This window comes from Megalobrama amblycephala, linkage group LG4 (genome assembly GCF_018812025.1).
Source record: "Megalobrama amblycephala isolate DHTTF-2021 linkage group LG4, ASM1881202v1, whole genome shotgun sequence".
Lineage (NCBI taxonomy): Eukaryota > Metazoa > Chordata > Actinopteri > Cypriniformes > Xenocyprididae > Megalobrama > Megalobrama amblycephala.
This window is the reverse complement of record NC_063047.1, coordinates 39,837,860-39,854,341: the sequence shown is the minus strand read 5'-3', so window position 1 is coordinate 39,854,341 and position 16,482 is coordinate 39,837,860. Positions and strand designations below refer to the sequence as shown.

Genomic DNA, 16,482 nt, shown 5'->3' with positions numbered 1-16,482 from the left:
GAAAGGTAGTAAAGACATTATTAAAATAGTCCACGTGACTGCAGTGGTTCAACCTTAATGTTATGAAGTGACGAGAATACTTTTTGTGCGCAAAAACAAAACAAAAATAATGACTTTATTTAACAATTTGAACTGTTGTCATACGCAGTTGATGTAGTGAACGCAGTGCAGGCTTCCGTGTTTATGTCCGAACGCCGACTCATTATTGTCTGGCTCCTGTGTCAGCATCACAAGCATGTGTCGTGCTGCTCATGTGTACAGCGTCGGTCAATACTGAGCCGGCGTTCTGACGTAGAACACAAAAGCTCTGCAATGTGTCTTCAACTTAAACTGCGTTAGAGAATGAGGAAAACATCATAAGGAAAACATACTTCATCAAAAATATCTTAATATTAAGATGATAGAAGGTCTCATGGGTTTGAAATGACATGAGGGAGAGTAATTAATGACAGAAATTTCATTTTGGGATGAACTAACCCTTTAAGCCTGATAAATCTATTACTGTGCATCCAGACATTATAATTGTCCACACAAAAGACAAACCAATTAATCAGAATCAGAATCAGAATCAGAATCAGAATCAGAAAGAGCTTTATTGCCAGGTATGTTGTTTACACATACTAGGAATTTGTTTTAGTGACAGAAGCTCCACAGTGCAACAGAGTAACAGCGACAAGACAAGACACATAATAAAAAGAATAAAATAATAATATACAAATTTACAAGATAGACAAAGTGCAAAAAAAGCAAAAGACAATATATATTATAGACAATTGTATGTACAATTATGTGTGCAAATTGAGATATAAATAAGTGTTTTAAGTAAATAATGTGTAATAGTGTTATGTGTTAAGGAACGTACACACACACCACTGGTCAAATGTTTGAAATAATTAAGATTTTTTATATAAATAAGTCTCTTATTTTACCCAAGGCTGCATTTATTTGAACAAAAATACAGTAAAAACATCAATATTGTGAAATATTAATCAATTATTTAAAATAACCGTTTTCAGCATCATTACTCCAGTCTGCAGTGTCACATGATCCTTTAGAAATCTTTCCAATATGCTGATTAGGTGCTCAAGTGATTTGGTCATCACGTTAGTTCACTTTCAAATGAAAATTACCCCAAGCTTTACTCACCGCCTTCCTTAATCAAGTTACGAAGAAAGTGTAAAAATGCCATCACGTCAGTTACACTTTTTCCGTAAGTTGAACAGGGAAGGCGTAGGATGTAGCGTAAGCTTTTCGAACTGCAAGAGTTTTACACTTTCTTCGTACGTTGAATACAGAAGACGGTCTGGCAGAAGCTAGATATTTTACTTTATACACAAATGCATCGCTTCACTTGGGCATTTATTAACCCCCCGGATGAAGCACTTTCTTCAACTTATACTCGTGACGCCCGTTCACTGCCATTATAAAACTTGGATGCATCAGGAGATTTATTAAAATATGAAACTGTGTTCATCAGAAAGAAGAAAGTCATATACACCTAGGATGCTTGAGGGTGAGTAAAGCTAGGGCTAATTTTCATTTGAAAGTGAACTAATCCTTTAATTATTAAGAACTGAGCACCAAATCAGCTTATTAGGATGATTTCTGAAGGATCATGTAAAACTGAAGACTGGAGTAATGGCTGCTGAAAATTCAGCTTTGCCATTACAAGAATAAACTGCATTTTAAAAATTATTTAAATAGAAAACAGTTCTTTTAAATTGTAATAATATTTCACAATATAGCTGTTTTTACTGGATTTTGATCAAATAAATGTAGCCTTGGTAAGGACACAAGACTACTTAAAAAAAAAACATAAAAAAAAAACCAAAAAAAAAAAACGGTAACATACATATATATATATATATATATATATATATATATATATATATATATATATATATATATATATATATATATATATATATATATATATATATATATATATATATATATATATATATATATATATATATATATATATATATATATATATATATATATATATATATATATAGCAAATGGGCCATCCTGAAAAAATAACGAGAATATTGTGACCATGTGAATGGACTATTATCCAAAAGACTGTAGCACCTAATGAAGGCCCAAACACAGATGTGAACATTGAAAAAATAATCACGGCTGATTGAGCGAAATCAGTGGAATAATTTGACGTACAGCAGTGTTGTCTGATGCTGACGGCAGGTTCTCTGAAAAATATTTTGCCGTGCACAAAGGCTTAGTGGCGAAGTCAAGTCCTTCCCTTAATTACCTGCTATTGTATCACACGTCTCCCGCCCATCCCCCGCCACAGTAGGGTCCCATTTTAACCAGGCTCCCCATATGCCCCAGCTCACTTGTTGGCCTTTCCTCTTTGCCACCATCTGGCATATTAGTTCAGCCAAAATGAAAAAAAGAAAGAGCCAGACACAATGAGACAGAGAGCTAGCCCATCTGCTCCCTGCCAGACTCCCCAATCATTACTACACAAAAGCTGCATTTACCCTGCTACACAATCCACCGTTTTTAAACCTCTTATCCCCTCCGCTATCGTTGCTCGGAGAGGAAGTCATCCCTCAACCTGATTATGGATGCGAGCAAACGTGAACCAAATATGAACAATCAGGGGGACAATACAAGGTAAAGACGCGAAGGAAGCGTGGCTGCATGTGTTCGGCCCCACAAGTTCGTCTTGACAGGGAAAACGATCCTCTCGGCCCCCTTGTCAAGTCAGGGCTCGAGTCGCTCGCTCTCTCCCCTGACGAACACGCACCAATGAGCATGCCCGCTCCGGCGGAAATGGCTGACAATCAAAGTGTTGTCGTCAAACATGGAGCAGTGACGGGGCAAAGATCGCTGCCGTCTGGCCCTCAGAGAGTGCACGCTCACACATTGATCCACCTTCTATCGGGCTTGTCATCACAATGAACTCACCACTGTGTTAAACCACAGGGGTGATACTGGATACAAATACATTATAGACTTAAAGTCAACTGTGCTTCAGTGGACAACCTAACATCTAGCATAGAATGTGCATGCTATATAAAATGTATTTAGGCAACAACTATTAGGGTTCCAGAAGTAACAATCTCCATTAAGAAACTGATTTTTTTTAAATAAAAATGCATAAACTCTTAAAGACAGACCTATCATGAGCTCTGAGGTTAGCAGGAGATGATATTTGCTTCTGTAGAAGCCAAAGGTCAGTGCCATTTTAACTTCGTCTTTAAAATATTCTGTCTAACTGCCAAATTCCCTGTGAAGAACTACATTATCCTCAATCCTAAAGTGGGCAGCGCCTTGAATCCACCAATCAGAGAGCTGACTGTTACCACAGAAACGAGAACCACACCAAACTTGCCACTCCCATAAAGCATTTATTCATAACCAATTATGCAATCAAATCAGTCTCCCTACAATCATAAACAATTACTATTTTTTATATATATACTGTACACAGCTTAAATGTGTATAGATCAACAGCTTCATAGATCATTTTTGTTATTTATATTATATAGTTTTGTATTATATATTCCAGTATACTGCTACTTTTTTAAATAAACAACAAGTACAGTACAAATTACATTTCATTACACATAAATAATTATTAATTCATGGCTTAGAACACTTTATAGATGACTTTTTTGTAATCCCAGTGGAGAAATGAACAGAAAAAATACAAAAATACAAAAGAGTGGGCGATCACTATTATCATCCAGAAACATTTGTACTGGCCTTTTAAATTGTACATTTTAGCAAAATGTGAATTCAAACTGAATGTTTTTTTTTTTTTTTAAGAGTTTGTTAAAAAGGAAAAAATAATAGATGCCATTTGTGAAACCTATGGGTTAAGTCTTAATGGAGACGCCAAACACAACGTGTCCTGACCTCTGCATATTCAGACCGCCTAATTGCACATCCAGACTCTGTGCTTTTACAATGCCAGCGCGAAGGCTGCGATCTATTTCTGGCTGTGTGGTCACACTATTGTGTGGGTGCAGAAAATTCTGCTGCATTAAACTAATTTTCCAGCACCACAGCCCACGACAACACTTAAAGTGCAAAACAGGTCATCAAGTGGAGTGAGTGGAAGAGTACGTCTAATCCATGCGAGGAGCTCGAGTTAATTCATCAGAGTGCCGGTTTGTCTAAACTGCCATTGCCCTGGCGTTCTGATTACATTAGCAGGGGGAAAAAAGGTTGTCGCTACGAATGGAAGACACAGCGAGCAGCTGTCGCGGTCCGAGAGGGCTGATGTAAGCCCCTATTCTCAGTGAGTCCGTGCCGGTTTCAATTACGCACTAACCCCTGACCCCACGCTGCTTGTAACCGAGAGATGAGAGGAGGTGCTGGGATTGACGCCTAAGCTCCAAACGGCAAGGACAGAATGGGATTTGGTGGCTCTAAATGAGGAGTTTGTGGCACTGTCCCTTCTCGAAGTGAATGGGATTCCATCTGTAGTGTGTGTTTGGGGGATGGGCGGTTGCTTTTCTTTGCTTTTTTGGAGCGGTTTTCTATAGACACAGCTACACTTTAGACGGTGGAGTGAGGCCACCTCTTCTGTTCTTCCTTCTGCCCCTTTTGACCCTCTGTCTGTGGTCAATGTGGAGATTGCCAGAAAGAGACAGCTGCACTCCAGGCTTCCCGCCTCAGTTCCCTGTTGCTCTTTGAGCCTTTCTCTGTTTTCCATTGATTTCTCCATCACCCTCTCCGCTGTGTGTATCTGCCGCTTTAGAAAATTTCATCTCTGTGGGGTGGACGAAGGCTAAGTTTCCCAGCCCGAAAATAAGAGAAATTCGAGACCCTTTGGCTTTGGCTTTGTGGCAACAATGTCTTTCCTCTCTAGGCGAAGAGAAATCCCTAGGGAAATCAGATAACATGCAGCCACATACAAAATTCAAGGCCAATAATCAAACCATCAATTGTTGGGATCAAGTCAAATGCGTTTGGCAGACGTGGATGGGCTTTTAAATGCACATCACACGAAACAGCAGGAGCTGGTCTTCCATTACAGTACAAATAATTCATACCCTGAGAGATTACTGTAAAGATTAAAAGATATGAGTGCGTTTCAACGCCAGAGATTCCACACGAAACGCGATCAATTTGAGCCTGCGGTGCGTTTGCTGAAAGATGCTGATGCTGGCAGTTCCTTCTCTGATTCAGTAAGCACAGATTTTTCTCCCTAATTATGGTCAAATTACAGACTCTGGCTGTGGGATCACCAGCCTCTCCTCCCATTCTCTCCCACAATCCTTCATTCTTCTGCGAGGACGGGGAAAATGCGACATATCTGTTTTAAAAACTTGATGGAGCACGCTGTGGTGAGCTGAAAGTGTTTACTAAAAGGAGCCATTTTGGAGTCTCACATTTTCGTGAACTCACACAATTTGGCAGAAACCTTTCTAGCTCTCCTTCCAAATAAAGTAGCCGATTGTAACAGGATCATGGTACACTGATGGTATCAAATGGCTGATAAATACCATGGTACTGAATTATTACCATTTTCATGTACTATGCTCTTTAGAAAGGATATGTCAGTTGTACTACCTTAGGTGATTTTTGGCTTTGAGATATTTTGTTTTCTGTATTCATGAACTACAGCTACAGTCATACTCCACAGACAGACATATAAACCAACGCAATGCTGTTTTTAGAGCATCTCGCTCCACTATTGTTGAGTTTTTAAAGGGTTGGTTCACCCAAAAATGAAAATAATGTAATTTATTAGTTATTACTCACCCTCATGTCGTTCTACACCCATAAGACCTTCGTTCATTTTGGGAAAACAAATTAAGATATTTTTGATGAAATCCAATGGCTCAGTGAGGCCTCTATTGCCAGCAAGATAATTAACACTTTCAGATGCCCAGAAAGGTACTAAAAACAGTTCATGTGACTACAGTGGTTCAACTTTAATATTATAAAGCGACAAGAATACTTTTTGTGCACCAAAAAAAAACCAAAATAACGACTTTTCAACAATATCTAGTGATGGCCGATTTCAAAACACTGCTTCGAAGCTTTACGAATCTTTTGTTTCGAATCAGTGGTTCGGAGCGCCAAAGTCACGTGATTTCAGTAAACGAGGCTTTGTTACGTCATAAGTGTTTCGAAATTTACATTTCGAAAGTTCTTGTGATTTTGGCAGTTTGATACACGATCTGAACCACTGATTCAAAACAAAAGATTCGTAAAGCTTAAGTTATAATATTAAGGTTGAACCACTGTCACATAAACTGTTTTAAATATGTTTTAGTAGCTTTCTGGGCATCTGAAAGTGTTAATTATCTTGTTGGCAGTAGAGGCCTCACTGAGCCAACGGATTTTATCAAAAATATCTTAATTTGTGTTCTGAAGATGAACGAAGGTCTTAGGGTATAGAACGACATGAGGGTGAGTAATAAATGACATTATTTTCAAAGTCACAACTAGTTGATTTTTGAAAACAGTAGTTTAGCACATCCCTAGTATTTACATGGTATTCCAAGAGACTTCAAAGAATAGCTATATACTACTGTATCATGAAGCATGTCGAAAAAACATGAAATTACCATGGAAGCCATATCCAAAAATCGTTCTACTCATATCATTCTGTTATACCAAATCAAAAACAGTCAAGATACACTCAAGATATCTGGATTACATGTAAGTCAATGAACTTGCTCAGTCTAAATGCCACAAAAGGTTAATGACTAGCTGTTACGTTACTCTATGGCACACACTGGACACACTTCATTTGACAAGCAGCCAAAAAGCTGAAAGCCCAGAAAATGCAATTGTATCATCCAGGCCCAGCACAAACGTGATTTTTCTTTTTTAAAGTGAAGAGCACAGACTTCAAATACTGTGTGGACTATTCAATAAAAAGGCCATGTCAAACGCAATGTTCACAAAATTGAGAATATGAGCTGGAAAGCTGTAATTGGCATGATAAAATGTAGAAAAAAAAAAAACATGTCTGAGTAGTTAGTTCTTATAGGAGCTAACTTAAGAACCTTAGTCAGATGCTATAGTTAATTTGACAAAAACAAGGATAGGAGAGAGAGAAACAGAAGTAAAAATTCATACAAACTCAAAACATTTTTTTAAACAAATTTACACAAGAATTTCAACTAACAAATGATTTATGCAGAAATTAGTTTTTCTAATGCTCCATGAATGAGGTCCAAAATATCGTACTGTCATTGGTTGCATCTATTTTGCATAACCCATTCTTTCCATTTTTTTGTTTTGTTGTGTTTTTTGTTTTTGTCTACCAAAAATGCGTGGAAAGTAGGGCTGCACGATTTGGGGAAAATGTCATATTGCGATTATTGAGGTCAATATTGCGATTGCGATTTGCGATAGCGATATAATAAACAAATAGTATCATGAGTCATCTTGCTTGGTTCTCAATGAAAATACACACACAGATTACTGATAATGCTGAAATGTGTATTTCTCAACTCAAACTAGTAACAACAGCAAACAAATGCACAGCGTTTTCAAATTAAAATATTTTTATGAAATTAAATAACATCTTTGCATTACTGCAAACTTGTTATAATCCCATTTAAGATATTTGTTTCTTTACTAATCTGTAGTGGTTCAACGGATCACAAAACTCACGGTTCGGATCACATCACGGTTATGACGTCACAGATCGGATCATACTTCGGATCAGCACAAAAAAAAAAAAAAAATTGGATGGGGGTAACTTAACTTTGCATTTATTACTTAGCCCACTTAAACTATTCTGATACCACAGCATAAACTGCTAGCCTAAATAATACATTATTAAAGGCAAGTGAACAGACTGTAAAAAGTACACCAATTACAACAAGCATAGATAAATACTACATAAAGTTACAAATAAAGTATAAGGTCTAACTGTAGTATTAATTTTCATGCACAGAAATGTAATAATTAAATGTAAAATTACACTGTTCATTGTATAAATTTAATATAGATTAATCTTTGTTAAAGCTGTGTTTTGTTGTTTGATTTACATGACAGACAACAGCAGGTATTTATAGGTTGCTGTCACTTTAAGAGTAAGACATGCACGCACACATCGGACAGATATACATCCGAATTCTCACCTCGTTCAATTAAGACATAACTGAATGTGTTTACATGAATACTTGCTGAGAGGGGTATTTTGACTGACATAATGCGTGTATGTGACCATCCAAGTGCACTGAGGACGCGAAAGAGAAATCCATTTGGAGTTCGCGAGCTATAACGCGCCTCTCTCTCTCTGTGCGCGCGAGCCTGGTATGTATGTGAGTCATGTGCGCACCGATAACAGCGCTACGTGCGATACCGAATTAAATCCTCTTTCCTCTTCAACCACTACTAATCTGGGTTTATAATCTTATAGCCAAAATATCGCCATATAACAGAGGTAGCGTTTTTTCTTGCCACCAGTTCAGTGACCGTTTGCTCCGCATCCATCTTTACCCGTTCTCTGCGCTGCACACCGGAAAAGTCATGACCGTGCGCGCCACACGTGACACTGCCTAAACTGAAACTTACTGCTCTTCTTTTTATTAGCGGTGTATAAAATGGGCAAACAGCTCTCAGATAATGGGTTGTTGTGTCCACACATGTATTTTTTTTATTTTTTTATTACCTTATTATTATTTTATTTCATAAAATCGCAGCATTTTGCGTCATATAATCGCACAAGCTTGACATCGCGATTACGATTGCGATATGATTAATCGTGCAGCTCTAGTGGAAAGAATGAAAGCCCATTTCCGCCATGGAATAAAAAGGTAATTGCTGCTTTTTATCTCACAATTCTGAGAAAAAGTATTGTGATAATATTTGTGAAATTTGTGAGTTTATATTTTGCAGTTCACACTTTCTTTCTCAGAATTGTGAGTTTAAATCAAATGTATTCATATTAATAATTTCGTATTCATAAAATATAAACAGGCTTCCACTGGAAAGACATATTTTCTGTATTTTATCAGCTGACCGTGGTTCGAATACACTGCAGTCAAACTCAATATTGCATCTAATCTGACTACGATCCATACTGGCTATTGCTGTAATACCATATCACATGAACACAACAGAATAATCACATGACACAAGAAAACAACGGCATTTCCAAACAGTGATGGTGACACTTACCCTTTTTCTGGGGGGGCCTTTATCTTCCTCCTTCCCTCCCTTGCCGCTCTTGGCATGTTTGGCGGTCTTCTGCTCTCCTGGCTGCTTGATGGTGATGCGGATCTCAGGAGGACAAATGTAGTTCTCCAGGTTCTTAGGAGGCTTCTTGGCCCGCTTGGTTGTTTGGATCTTCAACTTTAGGCTGCCTTCAGAAAAACTGGCCTCCTTGATGGAGAATTCCTGCTCCTCCAGCCCATCTCCCTGCCCCCACCTCTCACTGTCCGCATTGGAAGTGACATCCATGTCCTTCCCCAGACCGAGGTCTTCCTCCTCTTCATGGTCCTGTTGCTCCCCAGGTAAAGGGAGGCTCTTCATCGGACTGGCGAGGAGACCCACCTCACTGAGGTCTGCTCTGTTGATGGTGGTAACAGTGGAGAAGAACTCCTCATTTCCTTTGGGCCGGGCTGTCCGATTAAGGTCTCTTTGCTCCATTGACAATCTCAAAAGCTTGGTCCAAGAATCAGGAAACAGGGACCCAAAAGGACGGTTGGGCACCGGTCCAGGTGATTGAGTTTAATCAGAGAGGGATGGCTTTTGGCTCTACTGCTCCCGGAATCTTATAAATATCGCTAAGGTGGAGTTTTTCCCAGGTGAAACTGAAAGTAGAGTCAAATAGAGCAAATTATTAGTTGATTTAAACTATAAACACATTCGTATATGTCTAGACATACCAAATCTCATTGAACAAGCAAAAAAGGTCTGTATCAAATCATTTACACATCACATTCTCACTTACATGTGTCTTAACCATGCAGATAAAACAAAATGGCTAAATCCAATTTCTTCAGGGTTAACCAGAGAGTTTGTTGTTCTAACATGTCGCAACAAGTGACAAGTCGCATTGTTAGCACTTGGTTTCTATTTCTGTTACATGGTGTTGGGTAGCCCAGCTCCAGTCAAATCTCATAAGTCCAGTGAGGTAAACATAGATGTGTATTAAATACCAAAAGTCCTTTTGATTATTTTTAATCAGAGATGCATGATACTTTATCAGAACTATGTAAGATACTGGATGATATTAAAGATTTTGTTTTATTGATTCGCTTTAAATTTTAATCCTGTTTTTACATTTAGATTACTTTTGCCATCATCTAACGCTCACGTAATCTTGAAAAACACAATTTCACTCAGAAAAAAAAAAAAAAAAATCTTACTCTGTAGTAAATCACATGAAATTTTAATACTGCACATTATAATGCTGAGATGCCAAAATTTGAATTTAAGTTTTTACTAACATTTTTACTAACATTTGCAATTTTTATTTTACATTTATTAAATTTAAAAGGGTTAAAATTTCAAATTACATTTGCAAATTACTTGTATACATTCTCTTTTTTGAGGACAAAGTCGAAAATGTCTGCATTTTAATTCATTTTGAGAGAATATTTGGGGGATGATTGCAAAAACGTCAATGTGGTGTAACTGTAAAAACTGTACCAAATAATTCATCTTGTTTAAAAAAGTTAAAATTCTCAATAAAGAAATTCTCAATGGAACACCAATGTTCTGGATATTATAATTAATTTGGGGAATCATGTGAGTCAAATCAAATTTCTGAAGTGTCAAGGTGGTGTAACCACCTTTCAAGGAGCCATTTTGTGACATGAGTATTAACTTTTTAAAATATTCCCTCCAAGGCCATGTGCTTACACAGGTGTCCATGATAATGCCTATCAAATTTGATTTTAAATTGAAATGTCAAATGGTGTAACTCCTATTACAAGCCTTTCTGTTATAGGGGCCAATTTAGTCAAATATCCCTAGTTTATGATGCTGATTAAAGATGTAATATAAACTAACCTACTATTTGGAACTATTTTCAAGTGTTTTTTTTAATTTCACCTTTTTTAAACAAGATCAACTATTTGGTACGAAGTTTTTAGTTACACCACATTGACATTTTTGCAATCATCCTCCAACAATTCTCTCAAAATAAATTAAAACAGACTTGGTCCTCAAAAAAGAGAATGTAACCAAGTAATTTGCTAATTTATTTTGAAATTTTAACCCTTTTAAATATAATTAAACAATATGGACACAAAATAAATTGTGTCACGTCATTGACCCTTAGACAAATAGTATACTATATAATAGTATTAATAGTAGGACGATTTTAAAATCGTCACTTTATCAGTTATTGGCCATTACATGAAAATAATTTAGTTTATTAATAGAATTCACATATAATTTTTAGGGCTGCAACTAACGATTATTTCAATAATCGATTAATCTGTCGATTATTTTTACGATTAATCGATGAATCGGGGGGGGGGGGCATTAATTTCCAACCTTTTATTCAAAAACAGAACTGACATTGCAAATTCACAGTGCAAAAAATCCTCAGAATGTGCAAAAACAGGTTGCTCTTTTAACATCCCTGAGCTGTTAAAGTAATAAAAAACAAAAAACAAATGAACTAACACAAAAAAACATACACATGTATGCTTTACATCTGCCAAATATAGTTTTTTTTTTTTTTTTTAAATAAAGTGCACAAAAAGATGTATATTTTTGTTTAAAGGGACCTGAGCTGTCAGAACAATACATCTTTTTTTTTTTTAAATAAAGAAAAATAAAAATTAGAAAACTTAACAGGATTTGTTTGAACGGTAGAACTTCTTCTCTACACTACACTCACTCACTCACTCAATCACTCCCAAATATATTTGTCAACAATAACCGATATGGGACAAAGCTCAGAATAAATAGGCCTACATGACAACAGATCAGTGTTAATTTTGACAGCAAATTTTTATTTAGTTTTAGTCTTTTGACTAAAATGCCATTCAGTTTTAATCATGTTTTAGTCATTTGAATTGTTTTAGTAGTTGACTAAATATCACAAGATTTTAGTTGACTAAATCTAACGGGTTTAGTTAAATTGTAATGCATTAAGAATTTCTCTAAAATTTCCAAACCCATTATATACTCCTGGAGAAAACATCTACTGTATTAACCTATTAATATGAATAATATTAAAATATGAACATGCAATACAGACACAGATTTAACTGCTGGGACATAAAAAAAATATTATCTTATAATTAAATAAAACCACTCCTCCTAAAGAAGAACACAATGTCTTCTTTTCAATTAATGATATATGCATTCTTTATAACAACTTGCATACAACATTCCTTATGGATTAAATATAATTAATATATAATAAATCCTTATTAAAGCTAAAGAGCAGTGAGTGATTTTTTCTGTCTTTTGTTGTTTGATTAATATTCACCCTTTCGAGCGAGAGTTTAAAATATTCTGAGTTTTTTTAAGGCGACCGTTATTTTAGAACGTTTGCCTTTAATGTTTCCATAGCGACGCGTCTTGCGTGTCACGAGCGCTGAACACAGCCACAATAACACTGAATGACAGATGGATCGCTATTATTTTGTTTTTCCTTGTTTATTAAAAAGATTCACAAACTTGCTTACTCTCCGATGGTCTTTCCTCTACCTCCGCTCTGCTGTTTATTTATTTATTTTTGCTCCGCTCTGCTTCACGCTCAACCGCGCTTTTTATACTCAAACATCTCCGCGTCTTATTGAGAGGCGTAATAGTCACGCGACACAACGAATCAATAATGAAATTCGTTGCCAACTCTTTTAATAATCGAATTTTATCGATTTTATCGATTCGTTGTTGCAGCCCTAATAATTTTTTAACATTTCAGTACATCAGAGCCAATATGTAGTGATGAAATACTTCCTCAGTACCGTAATTCCTATTTAAGTGGGCAAGGTGAATTACTGAACAAGAAAAATGCGTCTTTGTTAAACCACCAATTAATCAGGATCAGGGTTTAAGCACACAGTCTTCAAACTGAAACAGTTGAACTGCTGGCTCCAGGCAAACTCCCTGACACCATAATTACATTGCTGACCAGCTCATTTGCTTTAGTGGTCAGTTGAGTAAGCCTAGTCACGGTGTGAAAGTCAACAAATGAGTCCTCTGGCCCAGTGATAAACACTTTCCAGACATCAAACAAACCACAACCTGAGCAACCACAGACCTGGAAAAGTCCAATTAGGGTTGAATGCAACACCTCCACAGCACACATCAAGTTGGATATTGAATGAATTTAGCATAGTTTTCGGGGGGGTACCAGCTTTCAACATATCAATTATTTCAGTCCAAACCACAATGCATTGACTACACAACTAGGTCTAAAAATAATTCTAAAACGCATTCTGATTGGCTTAGACTGATGACATACGGATGTTATGTCATACTCATGTCAAGTCCCAGAGACACACACAGTAAAGCATGGCAAAACAAAGCTGACAACAGCCAGAATGGTGGACAGTGGCAAATTTAACACTAATCCTTGAAATAAGCAGTTTCTATTTTGGAGAAGAGATCAACAAAAACTCTCCATTCCCCAAGCGTCAGTCGCATGATGTCAGTATTGATGTATATCGACTGAGGGTTCGGCGCATTGAGCTCAGTCTCTCATCTGCTCTTGGCTTGTTGTCAGACAGAGCTCAGTGTCATTTACCCTTTCAACTGCCAGACAGGTGACAGATGAGAGGCTACTGAAAATAACGGCAGCTATCGCAAGACAGCCTGGATCCACGCTAGACTAAACAGCTCTATCTATCCATCATATCATGACAGTCAAAATGGCATGTTTCTCATTCCAGCCCGTGCCGACTCAAACACAGCCATTCACAAATCCTCAATGAAACCCAGTTGTTTATCCTACTTGTCTATACCTAGTGTCCCGATGCATCTTGGGTGTTCTAGCTATTTGGCAAACCAACTAAAATTGTGACGTAAATTCACAATGAACACGTACACACTGCAGCTAAAAACGGTTGTCACTCCTCTTTAAGGGCTTAATACTGCTCGGTACAAACATGGTTCAGCATGGAAGCCTTTCTCCGCCTTGAAGCGAAAAAATAAATAAATGATTGCGATTTTATTTCTCTTAATTATGACTATTCCTTACAATTGTGACTTGAGTATTTTACAGTTGGGACTTCATTTCTTGTAATTGCGGATACATTTCACATAATTGCAACTTTTTTCTTACAAATTTGAATGTATATCTCAAAATTGCCAGTAGTTTGCATCATTGTGACTTTATTTCTTGTAATTATTCATTTCTTTCTCATAACCACGTCTTTAAACAGTATTTTACAATTAATTTTTTAAATAACTGCAACTTCGCTTCTTACTGTGCATTCACACCGCCGCCGGCGAGAGCGTCAACATTCGCCTTGGCCGCCCTGCCAACAACGCTGTACTGTTCGTTCAAACCGCCGCCGACGGGAGGGTCTAAGTAAATGACAAGTTGCGTCTACCGATCGGAAGCCTCTCAAGCGAGGACCTCTACATTCTGATTGGTTGCTGCCGAACCGCGTCATAGCTCATTACCATAAAGTTAACCTGATTTCAACTCTCCTCGCCGCTCTCACCGTCCAAGATGAGCCGCGCCGCTCTCGCCGGAGCTCGCTGCCGGGCTCTCATTGAAAATGAATGACTTCCTGTCACTTTGACGCTCTCGCCACCGGCGGTGTGAACACACAGTTACAATTTGTATGTCTCACAATTAAAGATGCACTGAAAATTTGGCTACTGAAAATTCAGCCGAAACAGCTATTTTCAGTTTCGGGTGACTGTGTTCAGCGTCTATTTCGTGCACACAACGTGGATAAGCTACAACAGTTAAACATGTCAGCTGTGTGGACACTAGCTCTGGATTGACAATATTCATTTCTCGAATTCATTCCCTAAGTATTAAGTATTGTCCCTCATAACCAGTAGTATAACAAGCCTATAAGCAAGCTTGATTGTTATATTAGTTTGACATGACATAGAAAAAAATTAAAAAGTTTTGTGTTGGCTGTAGGGCTGGGTAAAAAAAATATTGATTTCTCCATTTTAATCGATTCTCATTTTTATGAACCGATATCGATTCTTAAATCCCAAGAATCGATTAGTCTAGTCTGTTTTCATTTGATGAATGAATAGAACATTGTAGGACTCTTTCCATCCAATAAATGGCAATAAGCTTTGTGCTTTGTTACTTTTGATATGAAACAAAGTCTAAGATTTCAAATTCTGTCCATTTTATTATGAAAATATGGCTGATCACATAGCCAGTCAACAATCCAGGCTGTCCATACACTCACAAAAATAATGCCCCTTACACAATGCTAAACCCCAACACTCAGTTTATGTAACAGAAAGCCCTGTCTGGTAGAGTGGGCACGCTAACTGCACACTAATTGTGTAAGAAAACAGTCAGCTCATAAACAGGTTTATTATTATCACAAATATGCCCCGGGCAGACCGTGGGTAACTACAACACATAAAGCAGTTCTGTGTCAGCAGCACTGCCTGTGGCAGACTCAAAGGGGGGGGATATATTCAGACGCTCATACTCAAGGGGCTTTACATACTGATCTGCCCTCTTTTCTGATGCATCTCAATTAAGATGATCATAGCATCGGGGGGCAATTATCTGAACGAATTCATCTAGTTCAGCTCAACAAAATCAGCTCAACTGGGTTATGATTATAAAGCAATCAAATGTGTTTCAATAGTGGCTGAAAAGTACAGAAATAAACTGTAATAAGGGCTTAATAAAAAGGATGATCAGCTGACCTGGGGCTGGTTAAAAAGAACTGCCATTTGCCCTGTCAGGGCAAAAAAACAACAACAACAACAAAAAAAAACAGTGCAATTTTTGATCAAAATTGTAAAATAAACAGATTTTTTTTTTTTTTTTTATTAAATGGGCATTAACAACTACCTTTATGGAGTTGTATATATAATTTATATATAAGACTATGATACTTATTATTATTATTATAAGAAAATACATAAAAAATATACATATAAAATATATTACATTTTTACTAGCCCAGTTTTATTTTGAAAATACATTTTATTTAAAATACGTTTTAAAATAAAAATGTGCCAGTGAAGATGCTGACAGGGCAAGCAAAATCTGAACTCCTAAAAGACCTTACTATTGATTCCTGATTTTAATATGACACTATCCTGTTTACAAGTGAGATGTACAGTATGTTCTGGGTTTCTTTCAAAGCCTGTGCTTGAAAGACTTTTTTGAACTGACACAATCTGTAGACTGTTGTCAGGACTGTGTGCTGTGGTGAGAGGATTCCTCTCTGTCCCCGTCCCTTTTAAGGTCATGAACAGAGAGCAGGCTTGAGGTAGACTCACAAATAGCCTTGCCAAACAACCATGTGCTCACACTTTGTTGAGGTCTGGTGGTAAACACAGAGGAAACTCTAAGTAGCTTTATTATCATCTTTTTGATAAGATACCAAAGGGATTCAGTTACAA

At 37.1% G+C, this 16,482-nt stretch overlaps 1 protein-coding gene across 1 annotated transcript in view; it reads right to left on the bottom strand.

Annotated features, from left to right (window-relative positions):
* The window catches only part of setbp1 (SET binding protein 1), a 79,781-nt gene that overhangs the window by 45,506 nt on the left and 17,793 nt on the right, over positions 1–16,482 (bottom strand). Inside the window, exon 2 of the mRNA XM_048189253.1 lies at positions 9,127–9,761. Within this exon, the coding sequence (XP_048045210.1) occupies positions 9,127–9,597 (471 nt within the window). The 5' untranslated portion in view covers positions 9,598–9,761. The remainder of the gene's footprint in view (positions 1–9,126; positions 9,762–16,482) is intronic.